Genomic DNA, 26,344 nt, shown 5'->3' on the forward strand with positions numbered 1-26,344 from the left:
TCCAAGATATGCAACAAACAGCCTTGGTGCCTGTCCAGAGGCTGGGCCCCCTCTCCAATGCATGAGGAGCCCTCTTCCCTCCGCTCAGAGATGCTGCTTCATTTGCCCAGGAGGTCATATTCTTTATATACGTTTTTTTGTTGCAAAGTCTCTCTAGAGAAACTCTATTACTCTAATTTTTAAATTATCAGTTTATATATAAAAGAAAAAAAATCAATCGACTGTCCTGTCCTGTGCTGTGCCCACGGTCTGTAGTTTGCTTCTCCTGTGTTGGACGTCCAATGAGGTCTGCTGGTCACTTACCCAGCCTGATCCAGCCTCCACCGTGAAGCTGTGCTCTGACTCAGAGCCATTCTAATAAAGCAGAGTGGCAGAGCCCAATCTGTGTGTGGTAGCTGGTGTCATGGTTAGGGGTAAAGAGGATGGTTTTAAGGGAACTAAGCGGAGGGCTCAGGGATTTCTACAGGGAGGCCTCAGATCCTTGCATCAGCCACCAGGAGCCTGACTGGTTCGTGCCAACCCCTTCTACTCCCCCAGCCCCAGATCTCAGTGGACAAGTGGGAATCAGAATGCTAAAGCTTCAGCCAAACCTGCCCCTGTACCACCATCCCTGGGTCCTTCTAGCTCCAAAGCACATGGTACAAAACTTGCCAAAATGGATTCTGCCACTTTATTCAGATAAGAGGTCACAAGCCACAGGACTTTAAAGTGCGTGAAATTCACTGGCAATAAAGCTGCACATATACCCGCCTCCCCCACCCCCCCAGTCCCCACCACCTGCTCCATTCATCATGACATGTCTGGTGGGAGGGATTGCGACCCGTCATTAAAGGTGGGGGACAGCAGGGAAAAAGGATGGGAATGCTGGAGGAACAGGAGTATTAGTGGTCTGCAACTGGGGAAGGAGTGGATCGACCACAGTGATTCTGCACACTGAGGGAAGGGTGGCGTCAGTCTAGCCTCTCAAAGGCTGGATGTAATTTTCTTCCACCATTGCCTCATGGCCAACCCCAGGCATTTCAAACAGACCTAACTCCTCCTCCTTCATCTGTCTCTAGTTTTCCCTATAATTTATGGGTAATTCAGAGCCCACAGTCCAGCTAGAGAGTGTCCCCAGTATACAATGAATACAAACCACAGTAGATGTAGATTTCAGAATCATGGTGGGGGCTGGCCCAATCAGGTGGGAAGAGGCTTCTGTCAGGCGCTCTGTGCTGAGTGCATGTGCCCACAAGTATGGCGAATGAGAGTATGTGTGTGAGTGTGTGTGTGCGTGCGTGTATGCGTGTGCACGTCCCACAAAAATCCCTGGGCAGCTGCTTGGCCAGAGGGAACCCCACTCCTTGCTTCATGGGACAGCCAGTGGGGCTGGAGGACGGGAGTCGTCAGCATAGGCTGGGAAAGAGGCTCTGATTCCCCAGAGAGAAGGGAGAAGCCCGCTCCCTGATACTCCCTAGGCTAGTCTGTACCTGCCCACGTCCTTTTTACCCAGCACAATGCTCCTTATTCCCTGCCAGCTCAGCACACCAGCCATAGACACAGGGAAACTCTTTGGCCCCATTCTCATTCAATTCTTCTGTGTCAAGGCAGCTCCTCCGGCCTCTACCAGGAGACGAGACAGAACTGGAGGAGAATCTTAACACCCGTCTACTCCCCACTCCCTCAGGAATGGGATTTGGGCAAGGACCCCAGAGATCTTAGCTCAAACTCCACCTCAATCTACAGACCTTCTAAAAGAAATAAAGTGCTTTGCTCTGCGTGAATCCCAGAGAGAATGGCACCATGGATTGGCACAGGTAGTCTTCTCAACACTTCAAATATCCTCTGCCAGTCTGCAGTGCACACATGATGCCATCCTAAACACGTGCAATTTGGGAGCCCCTCACCCACTTCCAAACACATCCTGTCAACTCACCCTTTCCAACAGCAGGTGCTACAGACAGGAAAGTATATCACATCAACAACCTTCTCCCTCTCTAGTCCAGGCCTACGTCCATCTACCCGGAGAGATAAGTAACAGTGGCCCTGTGGGCCTGGCCGCTAAGGGGAATGAAAGGCCTGAAAACAAGCACAGGTCCAGGGAACCAGAGCACTCACACCCAGCCCGGCACCCCCCCTCTCCGCCCCCATATGCTTCTTCAGGAGCAGCATAATGCCTGCCTGCAGTTGCTAAGCTAGAACTTTGGAAGGAGTTAACAGGACACTGGCGCTTGCTCCCGGGCATCTGAAAACGTATCCATCTCCAGAATATACAGAGGTTTCTCAAAGCCTGCTGGGCTCCAAGCTTAGTAGTTTAACTACTGTTGTCTGGTACTTGCTCTCTGTCTGGAAGGACGGCACTTAGCTTTCCTTCTCCCACCATTGAGTATCTATACTTAGGACCCACTCTTTCAGTTTGAACCCTGCCCGAAGGGAAGAGGTTGTAAGGTAATCTCTCCCAGTGAATTCAGTCTGTGCTGCCCACCAGGCTCACCTTTAACCTAGATCACTTATAAGCTCCAGGTACTAGATTTCACTTAGCCTGTCCTCTCCAGGTCTTAGGACCACAGAGAGATACACTGGCAACGCAATTACTTAAGGACCCTGGATTTGGAAGTTAGAATTACAGGCTAATGCTCGTTAGGAACTGCCCAAGCTGATTCCGGAGGCCCACAGCCTGGGTGACAAGAAATCAAGTATATGTCACCCACCTCCAGCCTGTGCTCTCTTCCTCTGAGGCCTGAGATGCAGTCTCCGACTTCTGCAACGCTCGCTCCTGGGAGCCCAAGCCCTAGCTGCCTCTGTCTCCCCTCTTACTGAGACAGTTTTGTCCCCCCGGACACAGCTGAGGCCTCACTACAGAGGGAGTGGGTGGGGGTTTCTTGGTGTGGGAGACACAGAGTGCAGGAAACTCGAGCAGCAGTGGTGTGTGCACGAAAGCAAAGACAGTGCCGCTACCATAAGCGCTGGCGTGGGGCCCAGGAGGGCTAAAGGACATCAGTCTCCCTCTCGATCCCCACGTACTTGAGGGCATCAGCTTGGCTGTACCTGTCCCAGAGCAGGAGGAGGAACCAGGTTACGATACAGGCTTTTGTGATTAAAAAGATGGAGTCTCCTCCCGTTTCACTTCCTCTCTCACTTCCTAGCGGCGGTTTACCACGTGCCCCGTTCGGAGGCAAGGCACCAGAGATCAGAACAAAGAAAACGCCCTGACCACTGTGACACCCTCTCCTTCATCCCTAGCACCCACCTTAAGCCCCCAAATCAATTCCCACAGCCACCCTTTCCACCTCTAGGGCCACCTCCCCAGGACCATTCCTGGCTCCTCACCTGTAATCAAAGAAGAGCTCTTCGCCAGCCTGAATTGCCCTCTTGGCAAAAATCCCAATCCGATGATCCCCGTTCACCATGACCACTGCAAATAGGATAAACCCAGGGCTAGGTTCCTAGTCAACCCCAAGGCAACAACCAGCAGTGATGCTGGGCTGATTGCCTCAACGTTGCCAGTGAAGACAGAAACGAAGTAGAATTAGAAAGTAGTCAACGAAGGTAGTTGCCGCTATGCTTTTAGATCTGCTTTTCTGGTTAGTGACATAGGGAAAGAATTATCTTTAAAAGACTCATGCTTGTGGGAAAAATGTTTATAATGTATTCAGTGAAAAAAGCAGATTACAAAACTGAGAGAGGAGGGACTCAAATGATACCAGACATTAATCATGATTATCTTTGGACACAAAAAATAACTCAACTATAAAAAAGCTGAATAATGGATAGAGATCATAGTAAATGAAGTATCCATCCTCTACCCCCATTCCAGGTCAGTGGGAACTCACCTTTGGCATAACAGTTGGGGTTCACGGAATGGTTGGCAAATCGAATTTTGTTTCCTTTCCGGGTAGCATCCACTACAAAATCTGTAAACCAAGGAAGACCATGAGCTCAGCAGGCAACTCCACCGCTTCTTGAGCCTGAATTTAAAATCAATCGAATGGTAACAGAAGCATGACAATCCAGTGGGAATATTGAAGCCCAGTGTACTAACAGGAGCTGGGAAAGCAGGCTGCATAAGAATGCCGACTCACGTGGGAGCACTCCTTTTAGGTGCCCCCCCTTTTTGTTGGAATCATGGATCTCCTCTTTCCATTTACTGGGTAGGGAGATTTCTGAGGTGTAAGTGCTCAGTGCTGTGATTACAAACACAACCCGGAAATGGATGTTTTCCCAAAGCAAGTGAACTGTGGCTCATGGTGTCTCTGAATTCAATCTCACCACCTTGTTCTCTGCATCTGTTGGAAGACTCAGAGCTGATCTGAACCTGGACCACAGCAAGTGAAATCTGGTAGGAAGACCTGCCCAAGACCACCTTGGGATGAGAGAGGCTCCGTACCGTTGTTCAGGTTGAAGAGGAAACTGGACATATACTTGTCATAGACCTTCCCTCGTCGATCAGCCTCATCTTGAGAGATGAGCTGCAGGGAGAGACAAGGAACAAATAGGGAGATCAGGCTGCCTGCTCAGGGCATGGTACCCTGCCCCTAGAAGGACGGGGACGGGGCAGTCACACATAGGTGCTTACTGAGTATCATGGTAAGAATCGTAAGAGATAGAGCTCAGATTATTTCATTCCAACCCCCACCCAGGCTGGCCAGTATTAAGGCTGAAGAAAGTCCCCCACCTGCCCTGCTTGTGTGGCCTAAGCTGCCAAAGAGCCGAAGAAGAGTGGTTTGTTTCAGGATTACAAACAGTTCAGTGGGATCCCCTGAGAGGTTACGTGAGAACTCAGCTGAGTTATTTAGAGATTAACTCACAGAAGCCTGGACCACAGAAAGTCAGGGTTTCTCATCAGCATCTCCCCAGATAAGAACGTGGGCCAAACCAACAGCACTCACCTCACCACAGTACTCAGAAATGAACTCGTTCTTCTGCACAGACTCCTTAATGAAGGTGCCCCATCCAGCCACATCTGAGGGGGCCAGCAGCAGGTGCTGGGAAAAGGGAGTCAAACCTCAGACCACAGGGTGTGTGAATGAGGGCTGTGTGTGCCCAAGGTGCACGTGGACAGTGGGGGAACAGGGTGGAAAGAACTAGCAACTGGTAAGAGGATCTGAAAACAGAAAAAGGTCTAAGCCACTCTGTTCTGGTAGGAGGGAAAACAGAAAAGGGAGGTGGTGGAAGGAAACATGACACCTCTTCCTCTAGACCTGGGGAACCTGGATCTGAGTCTGTGAGAAACCACTGCTATGTGTCAAGTAAAAATAGACAACATCAATGACTTGTCCATCCTCTCTGCTCCTTTCAGTCTGGCCAGTTCAGGGGGTCACTTTTCTGATCCCTCACTGGGAGAGAAAACTTGATTAATTCAGTAAACGTGTCTTTCAGAATTTACCAAGCACTTTCATGCATTAACCCTGTAAAGAACCCGTAGGAAGAGGCTACTCAAGGCGATTTAGTCTTTCCCATCCCATTATCTGGCCCAGAATCCTGAGAAAAGCCCTCACCTTCTTGAGGCCACGCTGGATGCTGCAGTTTTTACAGGAAACCACTTTGCAGTCCCAGTGTTCAGAGGCCCCACAGGTGAGACACAGGTCGGGGTCGCACTCTCGCACTGCTAGATAGCAAGGACACTGCTTGGTATTGCACTGGGTCTTACAGCGACAGCCAGGGAAACGATTCTGACCTGGGAGGGGTGACAGGTAAGGGTAAGAAGAAAGCAGGCTAAGGTTGGGGCTCAGGTTTGACTCAAGGGACAGCAGGGAAGTAAATGTTATGTGCTCAAGAATATTTGGCAAAATAGGGGAGCAGTTCCCTTCCCAATAATCAACCAACACTCAAACTTTTTTCTAACGAAAATGGAGTGTCTCCCAACATTCATGCCTGAGAGTCCAGAAAGCAGGTTTGACTATGAAGGTGTATGTCCTAGATATTCCCCAACAACTCTCCTTTCCCTTTGTTGGTGGAATTTGGAAGGGAGGTAGACAGTACCCCAAAGAAAATGAAATCAGTGCTTTTCAGTGGTAAATACTCAACATCAAACCAACAATCATTCTGAGAAGAGAATGCATTCATCTATGCTACCCTCCTCTACCCACTGCCCTCCCCAGCACAAGCACCCCTCCGTTGTGGTTAAGACTGCTATCTGCTATGGGTTAGGAGGTACTTGTATCACAGCTGCCTGGGCACCGAGTTCTGCCAGTTTTGGGGGCTGCCATCACTGCCTTGAGAGAGGAAGGACATGGTGGGATAAAAACCGAAAGAGAAGCACTTTTAGCCTCTATCCCACCTTCTGCTAACATCCAGACTGACCTGATGTTAAAACTCCAGATGTTTAACTAAAATAGACACACACAGAATTGTAACCTGTATAAGTTGTAAAGCAATACCCTGGAAAGGGACGCTATGACTGTACCATAAGGAAAAAGATCCCCATATTTCTTAATTCTGCACTGGAAGGTAAAAGTTGGGAAAGCATCTGAGTTCTGTCTAATTGTTACTTTCAGAATCATACACCTAAGGGTTTTTTAAAAATGACTTTTCCAGCTCTTAAGTCTCTTATTTCCTCTGTAGAATGCTTAAAACAAAGCAAAGAGAATATCAGAACGCCCATAAGCAGCAAAAGGTGCAGAAGGGGAGGGAAACCTGGTTTGCAATGAGGCCAACTGTTTCGGTAGCCTACAGGGGAAAACAGAACTCTTACAGTCTGGGTTGCACTGGCAGAACTTCTCACAGAAATTCTGAGTCATGATGCAGGGGCAGGTGCTGTCACAGGGGCGGTCTGGGTGGTCGCAGGGTTGATAGTTGTACACTTGTGTGGAAGAGTTATCTAGGAGAAGAAAGAATAGGCCGGGACACTGCTGTGCCTACCCTCCCGCGCTGCCCTCCCTCCCAAGTGTCCAATGGCCTTGGTTCAAAGGAGACTTGTTCTAACTATAACCTTGGACACACATTTAGAACCTGAAGTGAGAGGCAATCCTAGATGATGGTTGTTCCTAAACTACAGTGGGGTGATTTGCTTTGTGGGGAGAGTGTGGAAATGGTCCGGGACTACAATGCAGCTATTCCAAACATTAAGTGACGTCGAGAACCTGGCAAATGGCACACTATGAAAGCCAGAGACCACGAGGCCCAGAACTCTACCTCCTAAGAGGTCTTCGCAGCTGCAGTGAGAAGCTGAGCTGTTCTCAGCTGCTGCAGAGATATCTGCAACCTGCGGAAGAGGTACAGGGTCAACAAGTGAAGCTGCAGGTGGGGCAGGGATGGCCACAGGGGTGAGACCTCGAGCTGAACTGCCGAAGAACGCCCTGGTGGAACTCACCTTTCTTCAGCTGAATTTTCCTGCAGTGTGCAGCCCACAACCTGAAAAGAGAGCCAGGATGGGTCTGGGTCACGGCCCTGGGGGACTCTGCAGATTTGGGTCCAGGACAATGCGACCTGCTTCAAGGGACTGCCATTTGGTAATTGGGGAGCATCCTCCCCAAATCCCCTCACAGGAAGCCTTCACTCTGGGACACAGAAGCTAGAGCCCATCCCAAACTCAGCTGGCCTGTTCCTCAAGATTTAAACATAAACAATAGCCCCCTTAACAAACATACATAAAACAAAAAACAGACATGAAACAAAACCCAACCCTCTGTATCTACTGTTTCTCCCTCTCGCCTCTTCCTAGTCTTTTGGGAGGTGGAGATATGGGGGAGTTTCAATACGGGGAGGTGAGCAGGCTTTTCAGGAATATGCTCTGAGTGAAGAAACTGAAAGGGAACTGAAAGGAACAGGGACTTCCTTCTATATCTAGAACCGGTGTTAGTTCCTTCCTTCAGTAGGTGATAGTCATTAGGGAACCAACTCAGGCAGAGTGTCAAATTATTCTTAAAAAACTTCCAACCCTAAGCAAAAGCTAGCTAGAAAACAATGTTGTTATGCAACTTAGAAAAACAACACAAGTGCCAAAAACTAAACAAAACAAAATAACTCTGGTCAGGGTTGAGAAGTGGGTATACAGAAGTAACTAATCACCCAAGGAGGAAAATGGCCTCAGGGTGGAGCCATAAGGCCAGCTCCACGTTCCACAGGCCAGGAGCTTAAATAGAAAACCAGATAGTTATCTCGTGATGCACAGCATCTAGGGACAGGGGAATGGCTGGCTGATCCAAGGCACAGACCCGCAGGGAGCACTGGGAAGGCTGGCCCTCCGTTGTGCAATGCCAAATGGATGGGCAGTAGCTAAAGAGGGAGACAGATGGAAAGTCCACGGGGAGGTCAGAGCACAGGGAACAGCCTGGCCACAGAAAATGTTTTGTTTGACCCTTGCCTGTGCTTTCTTTTCTTCTTCTGCGAGGGGTTCATGAGCTCATCTGTTGGCAGCTTCAGGATAAGTGATTCTTTGACTGCAAACTGAAAAACCTAGAAGAGAAATCCGAAAAGACCTGTCACTCCTTCTTGAGCTAGGAGGTCTTATATATAAGTGACCAGCCAGGTGCTGGGCTTGGGAGGGTTCTGGAGAGTTTGAAGGCAGCTGACCGAGCATCTCTTCCGTCAGGGAGAGACACTGACACTGGCTCTGAGTTAATTCTTAAGTATTTGGCCTGATTCGAGAAAGGAGAAATACTGAGCACAGTTAGAGCTTTCCTGGTCAGTAGCTTTCATCTACTGCTCTGCCTGCCAAGCCCTGTATAGGCCGATTCTTTTTTTTTTTTTTTTTTAGGCTGATTCTCACCAACACTTAGTTATCTGTCTCCTCTTAGGAATGGCAACTTTGTGTACCTTGTGTAACAGTGTTAAGACCTGACATAAATAGTACCACCCGGCTAAGCACTGGCTCCCTCTGCTGGTAGACAGATGTCAGAGCTTTAACTACTTCAGCAGGACAGCATTTTAGGAAGACCAGGTCCCTTTCATGGTGTTTTTTCCCTTAAAGCATTCGTTTTTGGCTCTTTCTTTCCTGTTTTGGTTATAGGCACAAAACTCAGAATTTTGCTTATACACACAAAGATTGTTTTGTACCCAATTTGATAGATCTTTACGTTAAGAACCTGTGCCTTGGGGATATAGGCTGAGCTCCACAATGAAAGCAAAGGGCACTTAAATTCCTGGTTCTACTGCTTGTTCTAACAACAGGAACATGAAGAAGAGGCCACAGAGACTCCTCCAGAAGTTAGGGAGTCAAGTGAGCAAGGCTCAAGCTCTGGTGTTCCTTTTTCACTGGACAGATTGGCCCTGACACCTGCCTCCCCGTACCTGTTCTTCAGGTGGGGAAGGGGATGGCCACCTGTCCATCCCCTGAGTCTTCTCACTGCAGGCTTTTCCTACCTCCAGAACACTGGTGGCGACTATCAAACTGTGATTCTAGTGATGGTATGATGAGAAGGGCGAGGTCCAGTCCTAGCTACTAAAGGTGGTAATTAGAAAATCTAGTGATAGAACGTTAGGAGAATAAAGCAATGAAGACATTGATGGATGGAGCAGTGGCTGCGGCTAGAGGTAGGAGCAGGAGTACGCTAGGAAGATCCCCAGAAAGACCCAGGAGTCCCTTCTATGAAATGAATATGCATTTAGAAGAAAAGGCAGAAACCCCCAAAAAAGAAGCTAAAAGGGTGTAGAAACATCCAGAAGAGTTAGATAGTGGCTAGAGACAAATAAGAATTCAGGAAGGAGAAGAACAGGTCCTCAAGCATTGGTAAGGCTGGCCTTTGCGGGAAGCCCCATGTTTGGGGAACCCACTTCCTGGCCCAGCAGCACAGGCTCATGAGAGACTGAGCCTGAGACAGCTTCTCTCCAACAGGCAGCTGACAGAGCAGTGCATGAAAGGACTGCTTGTTCCTGCTACCCTCAGACAGTACCTGCTACCCTCAGACAGTACCTGCTTGCACGTCTTAGTCCCCAGAAGCCTCGCTATTGAACAGAAGTTGTTGAAGTAGGTGCCATGAAAGACTCGGAAAAGAGATTCTTCAGCCCCGGTCCATTCCACAGGCTCCGAGGGAGCTTCCACTACACAGAGCTGAGGTGGGGCCGGACTAGCCTTCTGTTTTGTGGGGGTCTGACAGCGAGAGTTAGCCTCTAAGAGAGGAAGAAATAAGAGACACAGAAGGTGGAATGCAGATCTCATCAATAGTTGGCCACAAACTCAGAAGTACTTCATTCTGCTTTAAAAGGTGGCAAAGTTAGGAACAAAAATATTTATGTCCACTGTTTATAGGTAAACCTGTGGAAAGAATGACCAATTTTATAAAACGTAGTACTGTTAAGGGCTAGCAGTGGTCCTGGGTCTACCAGAGTCCTCGTGTGGAAAGAAAAGAGCATTTTCTGCTCACTGTACCTGAAGAACTGGAGGCCCAGTCATTGCCCGTGTCCCTGTCACTGTCGCCTTCTTTAGTTTCAGCCACAGCAGAGGCTGAAGTGTTGGAGCAGGAAGCACTGACCATGTGGTGCCTTCGCCGGCGACGACCAGAGCACTTGGAGCGAGGGTTGTGGAGCATGGCGTATTCCTTGGCTCCTTCCTGCCACGGACACGTTACAGGCAGAAAACAGGAACAGGCCCAGAGTCACCATATTGATCCCACCATCGCAAACCTTCTTTAACATCTGTACTTCGTGCAGTGTTACTGTCTTTTTAATTTTTTTGCTCTGTTCCATATAAGTGTGACCATAGAATAGCCATTTAACAAACATTCTAAAACTTACAAACTTATACCTCTTCACAAAAGAACTACCCTATACAGTAATCTTAAAAAAGATATAATCCATCCATCTTCAACTTTCCAGTGAGATGTACCTAAAATTCCTTTGCATGTTAGCTGTTTGGAATTTGAGAACACATTCTCCTGTGGATGAGGAGATGAAGTTGAGAGAGAAGGGACCCGCTTGCGAGGATACAGCTAGCTGTTCCAGAGCGGGTACAAGAATCAGGCCTCCTTGTCCCCAGCCCACACTGCTCTTTACATGCTACTGCTCTGCCTCTGTTTCCATAATAAAATGTGTAATCCCTCAATTCGTACAATATTACTACTTAATTTTGAAACTTCCCTCCAATCAGTATATTAAACTTGGCAGAATACTGTTTCATTACTTTATAACTATGCTTTTTTTAAAAGACCAAATAACTGTCATTCAGCTTGATCATCTTTCTTACCAGACTTGGTTCCCAAAGACTTTTAGATGTTTCTGAAAACTAAATCTATGTGTAAAGGATAAAGGTTTATCATTACTAAGGCTATTCAGAACAATATACTATAGGCCCTACAGGAAATTCCAAAAGAAGTTTTGAAATTAATTGAATCTGATATTATATGCCTATGCTACAATGTGACACACACAGCATCACTTATAATGTATTCTTACTCAAAATGTTTAACATAAATATAATGAAGCCTCCAGATGTAATTCTAGCTTATGGGAAACAGGAGATAGAGTAACAAGTTAAATGACACCAGGAGAAAATAACAGATCCAGAATATGGGATCATCCTACAAGACAACCAGCCTGAACTCTTCAAAAGGAAAAGAAAAAAAAGTGAAGTGATTATTTGAGATGAAAAGAGACTGAAAAGACATAATAAAAAAAATATGACGCATGACTGTATGATCTTGATTTGGAAAAAAACTAGCTATTCTTGGTACCTCTGAAAATATTTGAATATGGAATGGACAGATATTATGAAATTCTTGTTAATTTTTTTAGCTGAAATAATGTGGTTATTTTTAGGAGATGCATGCTGAAATAACAAACAAGCATCACAATATCTGCAACATTTTCTAGTAGCTTAGCAAAAGATACATCCACATAAACATAGGAATAAAGCAAATACGGAAAAAATGTTATTAAATCAAGGAACAAGGTATCTTTCAATTTTTTTGCATGACTGAAAGTGTTCTTAATAAAACATTGGAGGGGGAATACTCCAGCATTATATTTGAATATGTACTGATTTCTAAAACGCAATAAAAAAAAACCTGTGCATATACATTTCTGTAAGTTACAGAGAGAGAGCTCCAATTCAAACAACACAGTTTAAGACTCTGGAATCTGAATAAATGATCTTTAGAGCAGAAAAGACTTCAATGCTCTTCAAACCTCACATCTTTAGACTAACTTCACAGTCCTACTGCCCCACTGTCTGGAAGCTCTTTAAGAGCAGAAGTCATGTTTGATTTGCACTTTATGACCCCGAGAATGCTATGTATTGTCTCACTTGGTTTGTGGTTCCAGGGGCAGAGAGCCCAAGGACCATTTCCTGCTCAATTTTCAACAAAGTTAACAATGGCAGAACAGCTTGAGAACGTACCAGCAAAAGGAAGCAGTCTGTGCCACATGGTTCTGGTTCAATCTTGATTTCTTTGTTCTTGCGTTTATATACATTAGGGGTAGCATGAAAAGCTGGAAAACACAACACTGTCCTGTTTCCAATGGTTTATCCACTTAATAGGATAGGGAGGAACAAAACTGAATTAGGGAGCTAGTGTAGAATTTAGATATAAACAGCTACCATCAAGGTGCATGAAATTTAATCATTTCTGGTATCAATACAATCCTTTCAAAGCTGGGAGGTAGTCAGGAACAATTATGTTGCTGGTTATTCTGTCCTGACCACGCAAAGCAGGCTGCACTATAAGTGAACAAGTGAAAACAGAACTGGCCCTTTGTAAAACCATTATCTGATCAGAAGCCCGGAACTCTACCTGATAAACTAAAATAAAGAGAAGGAAATGGTGGCTGGGAATGGAAAACAGGAGAGCAGTTTCGGAGTAGCCCCACTCACGGTGAAGGAAGCAGTCGTATTTAAAGCAGCGCCGGCAAAAAAGTGTGTGGAAGGAGTGCAGAGACTGCTCCCGCTGCACAGACTTGGCATTGGGGCCATCGATGTTGGGTGTGCACTGAGGGGGAAGCGCATTCGGGTCTGACATCTCTGTTAGTTCTCGATACCTGTTTAAGAAAAGAGAGACAGAGTTCCTTCCAAGGAAATGTCTCCACTGAGAAAATACAGATTGAGTACTGACAGTCATCCACGTACGGTCTGCCAAGGGAAGATGAATGTTGTCATGGGACTTGTTGATGACGGAATGATATATAACACTGTAATTATCCTGGGCTGGGCATGTGTCTGAACGTAAGGGAAGGGAAAGCTTTGATAAGCATGGTGCTGGAGTAACTCTCCAGAAAAAAGGCAGAATTTTAAAAGTTCTCTGCGCAGACTTACTCAAAAGCCAGCCAACAATGACACTTAATATGGAAATGGGCATTTAGAGGTAAGCAAGTAAGCAGTACTCAGAAGTGAGGGCAAATCATAATGCACTTACCATAAACAAGACTTTTTATTAACCAAACATAGGCTTGAATAAAAATTTTGCCTGAGCACTCTGTATGGCCTGAGGGGCGCAACTTTCCCTACCTCTCCTTCATGTCATCTGGGACACCGTTCTCTGGGAACATCGAGGCAATTGCGCTGAAGATCATGTCATTTGGAAACTGCTTCTTGGAACTCTTTTTGTTGCCTGAATTTGAAAAGACAAAAAGCTTCTGCATGCTATCTATAATCAAAATATGCAAGCAAAGCTGTTTGATCATTTTCCTTTTGTCACAGCACTTTGATAAGAGCTGCTTTGATTGACTGTTTGGGATTATAGAAAGAAGGTCAAGGCTATCTGGACTTATCTAACAGGCTACCAGTAAATAAGGAAATCAGAATCATCTACATATGAACAACAAAATCCACATTCCAAGATAGAATCTGGAGGTGAAAACCAGAGTTTTCATGGAAAGACATGAATACAGAAGAATCCTATCATAATGTTGGTGGTGAAGAAAAAGACCGATACTATAACTTAGTTATAATGAGAGAGACACTATGTCCCTGAACATATAGTGCAATTAAATAACAGAGTACAATTAAACATTAAGTAATTAAACATTAACAACATGGAAAAGTACTCATGATATAAGATTAAATAAAAAGGGATATACAATTATATATGTGTGTAAACATACACACGGCATGATACCAATTTCGCATAACATATACAAATAGGTTGATTTATATGTAGTTTTTAAAAATTGAGATGTAATTGACATATAACATTGTATTAGTTTTATATATACACACGAGTATACCTTTTTTAGGTCTAAAAGGAAATATACATGCTGGTTATTCCTAGGTAGCAGGATTATAAGGTAATTTTATTTTCTTCTTCATAACTTTTCATGTTTTCCAAACACACCATTTTTATAATCAGACGTGAACAATGATTATTCTCTAAGTTCTTGTACCTTCTTCTTCAGCTAGGTCACAAGCTTAAGCTATTAGTCAATGATCATTTTTTTCCTTTTAGGTGGACCAATGACAGGTACCAACAGCCTTTAATAAGCAATAAGCTTTTATTTTTTGCTTCTTCCCTCTCCCTGTTACTTTCTAAGTGGAATAAGGAAGTGGTGCTACTTACCTTCAATAGCATGTCGTTTTCTCTTTCTTGTTACTGGCAGATCTTCCTTGCTGTCATCTTGCTTTCCATCTGCGGTGTCATTGTGCCCTTCTTCTTCTTCATCTGAGTATTGATTCAGGGCATCTACCAACTCCAGGAAAACAGCATCACTAATCAGGACAGATCCAGGGATCATGTCTGCAACGTCAGGATTAAAGGACGAACAGTGGTTGTTTCATACTCCATTAGTGCTCCTAGGAATGTTTTGTTATGTTCACTCTCAGGCCCAGATAGATAACATGTACATACTTTCATATGGACAACCAGGGAGTTACAATCATTTGATTGGCTCTTACAACTGCAACAGTTCAGCAGGCTAGAATGGGAAATCCAGTTATAGGCTTTATTCTTAATGGGGTACTTCACTTCCTCAGTCACAAGTCAATCTGTATTTATGGTCCAAAATCTCACAACAATGTGAAAACAATACAAATGGGATAGAAAAAGAATGATAAAATGAAAATGAACTTGGTTTTGCTGCTGATGACTCCTGTGAATCAAGACATTTTTTTCTAACATCATACTTACATATACTACAATTTAGGAGAAAGTATTTGAACACTAGGGGGCGCTGTGGATAAATGCATATCAACAACAGGACCCTCAATTGTCCAAACAGCAGGTGAGGCCATTGGTTTGCAAATCAGTGGGGAGTTTCTTTCCATCTTCCCACTTCTTACACATTGACAGCTTTTTCCAGAACTACAACTAAATCCAAATGACTTGCTTTTAGGAAAGTCACGATATTATAACCAACTTCTGAGAGATCCAGGGCATATCTGGATCAAAGTAGGACAGAGAGGTCATGCTCTCAGCCGTTCTCAGAGTAAGGACAATGAAGAACAAATGGCCTTGGATGGGTTTATGGAAAACTTCTAAGATCAAACTTATCTGTACTTTCTTTCCAGCCACTGATTACTATATTATCCTTTCATGTCCCAACTCCTTTTAAAATTTAACTGGAATATTTTTAACATAAAATTTTTATTTCCAGCCAAGTGATGACACTGAAATGTTCTTCAGTGTGTATTCCATGAGGCAGAAGATAAAAGGAAGATAATGATGGACTAAAGAAGAGGCACCATTCTAACAAAGTTTTTTCCCAAAGAGCTCAGCACCACTACCTTCTTCACCGTGGACTTTCCCATCATAGTTATTGATCAGCTCTTCAATGAAAGTCTCATCTTCTTCTTTCACCTCATCTCCCATGTAGGGAATATTACACAAAACTGTCTCATCTTCTACCTGAAATCAAACCAGACATGATTCGTTCCATGAATTCACTATGCATCTCCTCTTTTCTGTTTCATGAAATTTTTTGCTGAGCCTTTTTTGCTGCTTGAATTTCCCACAAATGACTTTGATCACAGGGTTTCCTGCATTTTAAAGACTGGCCATTTTGTTTTGCCAATGAAACCTCAAGTAGAAGTGGGGGTAATACTAATTTTTTTTGGGGAAAAAAAAAAGTTTAACTACTTGATATTAACTACCAAACGTTTGTCATGATACTAAAAATGATATGCATTCCACCAACACCTAAAATTTGATATCACATTTATTTTTCACAATGATTACACTTATTATCTCATTTTATCCACTAAACATCATTGTGAAATAGGTATTAATATCTCCTAAAAACAATCTAAAAAGTCTTCAATTCTAATTCTTTTCATAAGTAGAGAAACATAAATAAAAAGGCTTCCAAGAATATACTCAAATAAAACTAGAATATTTAGAGTAGAATCTGGGCAACCATAAACGTTTTAGATATTGTATTATATACAGTAAGACTAATCTCCCATAATCAGAATAAAAAGTTATGATTACCACTCATATCAATCATATACCATGGGAACCTAAAGTCAATCACAGTGTGAACTATGAATATTTTCTGGCAATAAGCAATATTAACGGATTTTTTGGGAGGGGCTTCAACAGAGAACACAGTCATTCTTAAACTCAAGTATCACAGTAAAATGACTCTAAAGTTTTATTCCAAGAGAGGATTCCCTTCTGTAAACCTATATCCTATTCCAGTCAGCAGAAATGCTATCTGTCACCAGGCAGATGATAAGCACCGGCAGTATTTAGAGAGGGCTGATTATCAGGACCACAAATAATCCTAGTAGAAGTCAGCACATCGGCCCAGATGAAAGCCTTGTGGATCACTGTATGCCTCCTTTATCTCAGTTTCTTTCATAGCATCTTGTCTGTAGGGGATTCAGGAAAGATTGCGCCATCAGCAGGGAGCTGTCAAGATGCTTAAGCCTCAACTGCCTGATTTAAACTGCACTTAAGTGCACATGTTACATAATTGGGCCAAGGTAATATGGGAAACCTGGAGTCTTGCCCAGTCTCATCCATTCAAAAAAGAACAAGCGTTGACCCAGAAAGTATACTTCAGAGAACACAAAATCTAACAAGTCACAACAATTCGCAATATACTTTTTAGAGTAAATAAATTACAAAAGCATTCTGCCCTGCATGTCCAAGCTTTAAGTGTACTGGGACAATATTTACCCTAAGAGGAGCGCCAGCATATCAACATAAGAAAATCATCTAGTTTAAACAATCACAGTGTTTTCAATACATACCATAAAGTTCTGTTGGAGAGGGGACCAGGAATACATGATGGGAACCAATGCAACTGTGTTCAGAGACCTCATTAACATATGTTGGCTTGCAAATCCCGGGAAAATGCTCTCTATGGTACACTGAAATATAAGCAACAACATGGAGAGGGAAAGGGAAGCACACAACCCAAGAGAGAATTGTAGTTTCCTTCCAACATGATCGCAGTAGCCTTCTAATTCTTGCAAATTAATAAGCTGAGGATTTTGTAATGGTCGATTCCTAAAAGGAACCACTGCACTGTAAACCGGTGGAAAGCAGCAACTATCTCTTATTCACCTTTGTCCCCTCCCAAGTCCTGCATAGTGTCTCCCACACGCAAGGATGTTTATTTCAAATCCTACACTTGGCATTTGTTTCCATCTAAAAACTGTTGGTCTCCTTGGGCTATACACAACAGCAAAGGGCCTCTGAAAGTCCTAAGAGATGAGGGGGAAGATGAGGAAGTTTTCCTGAAGACCTAAACTTTAAGAGGGTGGATGTCAGCTTAGCTGCACAGGTGATGGGGTCACTAAAAGGGAAGCAAAGGAATTACAGTCATATTCTGCTTTGGGAAACAAAATTGCTCTCAATACACTACCAGCTTTTTATATTTTAAAAATATTATCTCTTTAAGAAACTAGAATGCTTTGTAAATTTACAATAAGGGATGTCCCTTGATCAATATACACCTGTCCATTATCCAGGGCATTCCTTTTCTCAATATCAAAGTACCTGAGCTGCCAAAGGCACACAAAAAAGGTTGCTTTGAAGCCTGGACACAGAGCCCAGGAAAGTAGACAGTCAATGTCTCATTTTTCTACGAAACACTCCTCATGATTATGAGCATTAACTGAGGAGAACAATAGGTGAAAAAGTTCTTTCAGCTACAGATTTACCATCCTGGTTATTCAATGTTGACTGTAATAGCTGTATCCATTATCCTTACTCATTTTCTAATCACAAATCCAAATCCAAGGAAGAGAGGAAGGCCGAGCTTAGACACCCAGAAGTACCTTTTTGAGAAAAGGATGCCCACTCACAGGCTTCATCAACTGGACAGGTTGAACACGAAGCTTCTTCCATTCTTCATTGAGGATCTGAGTTTTTTCTTGAACCTTTGCAAAATTTGCTACATACAGAGCCTAGCAAAGCCAAGAAAAAAGTTGTTAGGATTTCAAGAGAAGAGTTTAAAAAAAAAGATCCAAACCTTTCACATTGGATCAATATATTAAAATATAAAACCTTTCACTGGGGAATTATTTTTTACCTTTGCACCCATATTTGCCTGAAGCCGTTTAAGTTGTCGAAGTCGCATGTATTCAGATTTAACTTTCCTTTTCCAATAAGTGATACATTTGGAAGTGGGAGGATTTGGTATATCCATTTTGCTGTAATCTAAGAAAGACAGGGATGAGAAAGAGCATTTTACTGCCTGAAAATGAAGCATTCCTCGAACTCAAACAAACATGGTCAGTTATGCTTTCATTCCCATTACATTTATTCATGAAAACATATACTTAAAGAACCCAAATCTATGAGTTCAACATAAAGTTCAATTAAAAGATTTTACATCAGCAATTCCTGGTCAGATTACCAAAAAGCTTAGCCTCTGCCTTCCTCTGGTACTTCGTTTTTAATTTAGCACTCAAGAAGTTCTCTTGCAGATATTTAGAAACTTGGATTACTTGGAAATTTGGAAGCCTACTCACTATCCTGATTAAGAGAAATATTCAGCAAGAATTAAGTTAATATCAAAGAGCTTCATGGAAAGATCCATACTACAAAACTGTACCTGTCAAATTATCTAAATTTACCACATGCCTAGCAATAAAGGTCAGATATGACAACAGCATAATTTCATCTCCAGGTTAACAGAGAGACATAGGGAAATATATAACACTGCAAAAAACTGTGTGTGTGTGTGTGTGTGTGTGTGTGTGTGTGTGTGTGTTTGAATTAGGTTCAAAGTTTTAAAGAAGTACTAATTATTATACACTCTACCTACCTCACAGAATACAAGGGGAAGTGTTGGGTTTTATAATGTGCCTTCTGTTCTTTAGAGGAATGGTAAGACATAAAGGCAAAACAAATGTTCAGCTTTTCAAAAGAGAATAGATAGTGGTTTTAAGTCAGTGAAGCATATTTAGATACCGATACCGTTAGTAAGACACTCCCCCACAACTACGAAGACTTTGAGGTCTCTGCCACAATTATTTCTGCATGTAAATCAGGTTTCAATAATACATGATGCCATTTGGGAGAGGTCCTTTATTTTCTTAAACTCTATCCTTCCAGTCATGTGTACAAATATACTCTCACAATTACCAAGTTGACTAACCTGCTTTTCTGAACCAATTTCTAGGCTCAGCCCACAGGCCTAACAATATTTTAGAGAAAGAACAACATTAAGTATAAAAATTCAATAAAATCTACATGATTATGTTTTTACTCTATACTCACTACTTAGGTTTCCTGGAGAACTAGTTCTATTTATTTCACGTAACATTTGAAAATTCTAAAAACATTACAAGCAGCTATGAAGAGCCAAAATTTGAAATAGAAATTAAAATTTCAGGCTTTGAGTTTTTAAATTTCTGGGGGAAAAAAGTTTTCTTTTGGAGTTTAATATCATATTTCTTCTAAAGGTGCATTTTTAAATTACCTGTTTTGTTTTGTTTTTTCCTATGAGAATTGACAGCACAGGGGTGAAACAACAAAGTTGAACCCACTGTCACACACATGCCACAATCAGATCATGATTATGCTATCTCATGCACATGGACTTTATTTCACTTGATAAACCAAATGGATCAGAGTAATGGTATGTGAAATTTAGAAGATAAATGAAGGAAGGAATAGCAAAGAAGCAGACAAAGACTCACTGTGTTTACTGTAAACTCAATCAAGTGATTCAAGCTCTTAAAAACAAAATTCCCTGTGAATTAAATATTATCTCTCTGGAAGAAGGGAATGAAACATCAACATAATCTAAGAATTTGAATCCCAGAGTACTAAGGTGCTGGGTTATAAAAAAATTAAGACAACTTGAATTTCTTTCCTACAAACGGCACCATCTCACTTCCTCCTACGTCTTTTAAATACTTCTCATTCCTCTATGGAATGGGGCCAAAAGAGGGACTCTTTTTTTTTTTTAAATGATAAAACTATTTAAGAACATACACCACACTCACATGTAATATTAAGTAGCTGTTCATATAATTTCTGCCCTGAACAAGCTTAATAATATTCTGCTCCAGAAAATGAAAAATGGTTCAAATGTAGGACAAAACTGCCTTCCTCAGAAAACTTAGGTTACCTTAATTGAGATGCAGATGACCCAAATGTTACAGATTACAATCCACTGAGACATCGTAACCTCCTAAGAAAATGGGTTTTAATTGCAATCCCTCTTCCATTCTTTTTGGAAGTCATTTCTCTTTTTGAAATAGTAAGCATAGGGCAGGTTGCTCCCTCCATTTGGAAAAGGACACAATCCACAGCTGTGTGTGTGTGTGTGTGTGTGTGTGTGTGTGTGTGTGTGTGTGGCTTTCTTAGGGGAGATAGCCACAGAAAAATACCAATATTTTTATTACAGAAAGGAGTTATAACTGAAATGTGATCTCCTACAGTCTGTCAAAAGAGATGACAGTAAACACACAATAGTCCAGTAACTAATGGCACTATTGCTAATTTTACTCAAGTAGTTTATTTGGCCAGAGGAGTATACACAGCTACACAAAAATGCCATTGAGTTTTAACCAATCATAATACAAAATAAGCCACACTTCCTTCTTTTACAATAAAAAGTGATATTTGAATCTCATATGACCCTGAGTCAATATTTATTTTGCTTAGCTTTTTAATGGGTCTTCAACATCTCTGAAAGTCTGTTTGGCAGTTGGTCAGTCCCCACTGAGTGTATGAGAAAGATGAGATGTACTATTTGGAACAGATAGGTATGATTAAAATAAACACCTGAAACACAGTCATAAGACGGGTTCTGAGAGCATCTGGACACTAACCAACAACTATCACTTCAAAGGTTTAAAAAAAAAAAAGCAAACAAACAAAACAGTCAGCATTAACTATAATAGGACAGATTTAGAGAAGTGGGTTCATTTGTCTTGGGCAAAGGGAATGGCACATAAACAATACTTTATATTTCTACTAGATGTATTCTTCACTTACTTAGACATGCAAAACAGCATTTATATTCCAATTAAGCATTAGCTACTACTTAAGAGCTTTTCATTATGTTTACCTACACAGTGAAAATAAACTCCAAAACATATGCTGCTTTGGTCAAGAAATTAAAAAAATAAGCCTTTATATAAATAACTCCTACAACTTAATAAGATAAACAATGGCAAAAAATTTGAACAGCTCTTTCACCAAAAAAGATACAGGAGTGGCAAACAAGCACACAAAAGATGCTCAATATTATTAGTCATTAGGTAAATGCAAATTAAAACCACAGTGATGTACTATTACACACCCATCATAATGGCTAAAATAAAAGATTGATAATACCAACTGCTGGTGAGTATGTAGAGCAATCCTCATACATTGCTGGTGGGAATGCAAAATGGTACAGCCACTTTGCAAAACAGTTTGCCAGTTTTGGGTTTTTTTTCCCCAATAAATATATTCTTACCTTATAACCTGGCACACAATTTCTAATTATTCAAGAGAAATAAAAATGGATGTCCCCACAAAGACATGTACACAAATGTTCATATCATCTTTATTCATAATAGCCAAAAAGTGCAAACAAGACAAATATCTGAGGATTGGTGAATGGATACAAAGTACAGTATATACATACAATGGAATATACTCAGCAATAAAAAGGAACGAACAGTTCCTAAACATGCACAACACATCTCAAAGGCATTATGCTAAGTGAAAGAAACTAGAGACAAAAATTACATACTATATGATTACATTTACATGACATTTTTCTAGAAAGCAGATCAGTGGTTGCCAGGGGCTGGAGTTGGGAAAAAGGATTAAAAGGAAAGAAGCATAAAGAACTACTCTGTGATGATGAAATGTTCTATACACTGGTTATGGTGATGGTTATTTTGACTATGTACTTTTGTGAAAACTCACTGAACTATCTACGTAAAATGGTTAACTTATCGTATATAAATTTTTACCTCAATAAAACTGATTCAAGAAAAAAAAGTCTTTCTTGACGATAAAGCAATCCAGTATTTTCTAGAGACTTACTATTAAAAATCTGTAGGCAATTTTACCTTTCTAAAAAAACTCTTGAATGACTTCAGAATGAATAATAGTAGAATGATCAAAATTGGTTCATTAACTGTAAAAACTGTTATATGTGTACTAATTAATATAAGATGTTATTAACAGGGGAAACTGGATGTGGAGTTTAACTGGAACTCCCTGTACTATCTCAACAGTGTTTTTGTAAATCTAAAGCAGTTCTAAAAAAAATAAAGTTTATTTTTAAAAAAGACTGATAATTGGAAATAAGAACTACCTTATTTACATGTTAAATCTCTACAGGAAAAGAAAGCTATAAAAACTTGGAAATCTTTCCCTAGAAAATTGGATCTCAGTTTGCTTCCAAGGCTAAAACTAGAATGTAGTCTGTCGCTAGCTGGAAATGGGAAAACATTATGGAAATGTTTTGGGATAAAACATTTAAGAAACAATATTCTTAAACTTACAGAGACTGAGAGCAGAATATAAAAGTTCCAAACTATGAAGTTCCTTTATTCACATAAAGTTGCCCCTTTGCAGAAATAGCTTGTCTTAGGGGCAAGTTCAATGTCTTGACTACTTTCTCTTTTATAACAAATAATTTTATTAACCAGCAGGCTAAGTAAGGCTTTGAGGCGATGGCACTGTAGACTTTTAACTTTTCCATGCCATTCTTCCCTTTTCAGTTCACGGTGGAGTAGAAACATAAACAGTAGGGGTGAACCTACCTCTGCAAAGAACTCTAGTCACACACAATTGAGTCATTTTGGTGATCACGAATTTCAATATCCCCATTAAAATCAACTCTGTAGTGGAGTGCACACAATGATAGATCAATCAGGATCTATTAAGCACATCTTTAATTTGTATCCTTCCACTTCTCCAAGGTATTTATATTTGTTACTAGTTTGCGCTTCTGGGCACTATACACATAGGGAAAAAACCTTACTAATAGGAAGCTGTGACCCTGACTTCTTATATAAAGTTATAGCATTAATACTGTCTAGCGTTGCTTTATGAAGAGAATCAAGTCACGTGCACTGGAGACAATGGTGATAAAAATCAAAGCAGGATTAGTTTTTAGGAGACACAAAGGAAAATGCTGGCCCTTAGGATATCCAATGCTCATTTAGAAGAGATAAAGGCCCTGTTAGGGCCCTCTCGGAACAGGCTGGAGCCCTACCTTGGTTCTGTACTAAGCTAGCATAAAGCTTAATGTTTAGAGACTGCTCATTACCAATTCAACAAAATCAAGACTTTTTAGTTGTTCCATTTTTGAATCAAAGTATTAGGGCAAGTGTGTCAGCGAACACAACACACCACAAACTCCAACTACCCATTAAGAAATTCCTAATTTTAAAGTTTGGAGCCCTGAAATCCCACTGACAGGCTGATGGACCAAAGGGGTAGGAGGAGCCCAAAACACAATTTGAACAAATTAAAAACGAAACAAAAAAAAAAGCCGAGGACTTTCTGGAATGGAGGTATTCCCTAAAAGCAGTTTTTCCCCATATACCCTCCTCTGCAATCCTAATCTAACCGGAATAATTCTCACCTTTCTCCACATGCCTTTTCGTTTTTCTCTTTAGTTTAACTACCCGATGTAGAAATGTAATGTGCTTTTAGTGTTGCTGCCTCAAACCTTTTTTGGGAAGTCGCTAGTTAACAAAGCAGAAACTTTTAAGACTTAGGCCAAGACAGAAAAAAGTTATACTACGTAACTAAATGAATTGTTACATGTTTCAGATAAAGCACAAATCAAGGGCAGGAACTGTTACCCACAGGACTAAGAAAGCCAGATTTCAGATATCAAAAACTAAACAGACAAAATTAATATTTTAAATGGTTTTTTAAAGGCGTGCTAATTCAATGGCAAGTAAGATAAGAGAAACAAGTCTGATTACATTTTCTGACCTTTTCCCTTCTCACAAAAGTCGTTTGGGGAGTAAATTTTCATTTTTTAATCCTAGGCTCCTTATTCTAGTGCTGTTTCAAAGAGAATTAAAGTAATACCATAATGAAGAGGTCATTTCAACCTCGGGGAGTTTTAAACTTGTACGTTGGCGGGCGGCCCGGTGGCTCAAGCGGTTAGAGCTCCATGCTCCTAACTCGGAAGGCTGCTGGTTCGACTCCCGCAAGGGATGGTGGGCTGTGCCCCCTGCAACTAGAAATGGCAACTAGACCTGGGGCTGAGCTGCGCCCTCCACAACTAAGACAGAAAGGACAACAACTTGACTTGGAAAAAAGTCCTGGAAGTACACACTGTTCCCCAATAAAGTCCTGTTCCCCTTCCCCAATAAAAAAAATCTTAAAAAAAAAACCCACAAAAAACAAAACTTGTACCTTGGCATCAAGTTCTTGGCATCAAGTTCCATGACTGGACTACAAGCATTCTGCCAGTTAGTAACAGAATTAGGATCCAGCCCCAGAGATCTGCCTACTATTCATGTATTCGACAAATCTGTATTGAGCACCTACTGTGTGCCTGGCACTATTTTAGGTGCTTAGGGTACATCAGTGAATAAAACAGACAAACATCCCTGCCCTGGAGAGTTAATTCACACTGTGATACACACACACTTACCATAAACCTTGACAATAATACGATCACTACATTTTTATATATGGTCCTTTCCTTTACTATAAATGTGATTTTTAAAAAGTATACATATCTTCTAACACACACTTTCTTCTATGTAAGCAAGTAAGCTCTTATCAAGGCCACATCAACCCAGCCCTGGGGATTCCAAGGCTTAAAAGGGACAAGCTCTCACAGAAACCTCTGACAGCACCTTTTCAGGCTGGAAACTTCATTCAACGCCAGTTTCCAAAACTTAAAGGCACCGGGTGGGGGATTTTTCTCTTCAAAGACGTCAGGGCAGCGAACCCGGAGGAACAGACCACACAGTGAATGCCGTCCTCCTACGCACGCAGTTTGTTCGTTCACCTCGGCTCCTTTCCTCATCCTCACCCCTCTAGCCTTAGATTACTCCGTTTACAATCTTACATTTCACCCGTAAAAACTGGCTCTCAATATTCCACCCGCGCGGCACTAACGTCCTTCCAAATCCCTTCCTCATACCCGCCCCCGAAACACTTTCTCAGTAGTCACTTTTTACCTAAATAATTTTGTCCCACTTTTCCTACGGTAACAGGCATGTCCCAAATACAACACCTTGCTTTTGCTTCACGGCGCTTTCCCTTTGATCCCCAGGAGAATCCCGGAGTGGGCAGGGGTTGGCGCGAGACCAAATTTGCAGAGCAGCAGCCTCGTAACTCAGGACTGAGGCTGGTGAGGCTCGCGGGGCGCCCAGGGCGCAAAACCTCAGGAGGATTCCGCTTGGGCTCGGTCCCGAGTGAGCGTCCCCTACACTTCGCACCTCAGGACCTCACTCACCTCACCCTAGTCCCGACCCTGTTTTTACTGACACCCTTTCCTCCACACCCCCCAAAGTCATCGCAAGCCGAGCACCCGTGTCTGGCCCTCAGGGTGCACAGCCCGAGGTCCCTGGGAGTCCACCTCGCTAAGGGCCCCCGCTGGTGCCACCGCCCACCCGCGCCCTCCATAAGCCAGGGCTCCCGCCCACCCGGCCCACCCCGCCCTCTAACGGGATTCCCCGTCCCCGGGCCCGCCCCCGCCGCTCCTCCTCCTGGACACACCGCCCTCCCGGCCTCAGAAGCGTTCTCGCCAGGGGCTCTCTCCCCTGGTCGCCCCCTTTCCCCAAGTCCTCGGAAGCGGGTGTGGGCGCCCCGCTAACCCCGGCCAGGCAGGCAGTGTGCCCCTCCGCTTCCTCCCAATTCCCTGACCCCTTTGCCTCTCCTTCTTTCAGGTCCCGGGTGGCGAGGTGCCGAGGCCCGGCCCCAAAGCCCGGCCCGGGCTTGTTTACTCACTCACCCTCCATCCCGAGCCGCAGGGACCCGCCGCTAGGACGCCTGCGCGCCGCGGCCCCGCCCCCGCGCCGCGGCCCCGCCCCGCGCCTCCACCGGCGCGTGCGCACTGCGCCGCCCGCCCTGCAGGTTGGGCCACCTGAGATTCCTTTTTCACACGTCTGTCATTT

The 26,344-nt window shown here is 42.8% G+C and overlaps 1 protein-coding gene across 5 annotated transcripts; it reads right to left on the reverse strand.

The window, feature by feature from the left end:
* Positions 1-646: 646 nt before the first annotated feature.
* Positions 647-26,238, reverse strand: EZH1 (enhancer of zeste 1 polycomb repressive complex 2 subunit). Of its 5 annotated transcripts, none has more exons than XM_033089489.1 (20): positions 26,182-26,238; positions 18,325-18,452; positions 18,071-18,199; positions 17,039-17,158; positions 15,569-15,689; positions 14,406-14,582; positions 13,358-13,460; positions 12,728-12,891; positions 12,254-12,345; positions 10,289-10,469; positions 9,833-10,029; positions 8,285-8,376; positions 7,292-7,332; positions 6,674-6,799; positions 5,478-5,656; positions 4,869-4,964; positions 4,367-4,448; positions 3,813-3,893; positions 3,310-3,394; positions 649-3,027 (listed from the first exon to the last, which is right to left on the reverse strand). In XM_033089489.1, exons 1-20 carry the CDS (start codon positions 26,186-26,188, stop codon positions 2,967-2,969), a joined length of 2,262 nt encoding a protein of 753 aa, XP_032945380.1. In that variant the 5' UTR covers positions 26,189-26,238; the 3' UTR covers positions 649-2,966. The 5 variants fall into 5 exon arrangements, with proteins under 5 accessions (XP_032945379.1, XP_032945380.1, XP_032945381.1 ...); XM_033089490.1 differs by lacking the exon at positions 26,182-26,238 and adding an exon at positions 25,462-25,765; XM_033089491.1 differs by lacking the exon at positions 26,182-26,238 and adding an exon at positions 25,079-25,342.
* Between the last annotated feature and the right edge of the window lie 106 nt (positions 26,239-26,344).

Source organism: Rhinolophus ferrumequinum, chromosome 21, assembly GCF_004115265.2.
Source record: "Rhinolophus ferrumequinum isolate MPI-CBG mRhiFer1 chromosome 21, mRhiFer1_v1.p, whole genome shotgun sequence".
Taxonomy (NCBI): Eukaryota; Metazoa; Chordata; class Mammalia; order Chiroptera; family Rhinolophidae; genus Rhinolophus; species Rhinolophus ferrumequinum.

Bases quoted from the DNA above. Each gene is read 5' to 3' on its own strand.
- EZH1 (XM_033089489.1), bottom strand. The intron at 15,690-17,038 runs GTATGTATTGAA...GTTTGATTTCAG, and splicing joins CTCTCCAACAGAACTTTATG to GTAGAAGATGAGACAGTTTT. The intron at 5,657-6,673 runs GTAAGAGTTCTG...CACCCCTCCCAG, and splicing joins CTGCCAGTGCAACCCAGACT to GTCAGAATCGTTTCCCTGGC.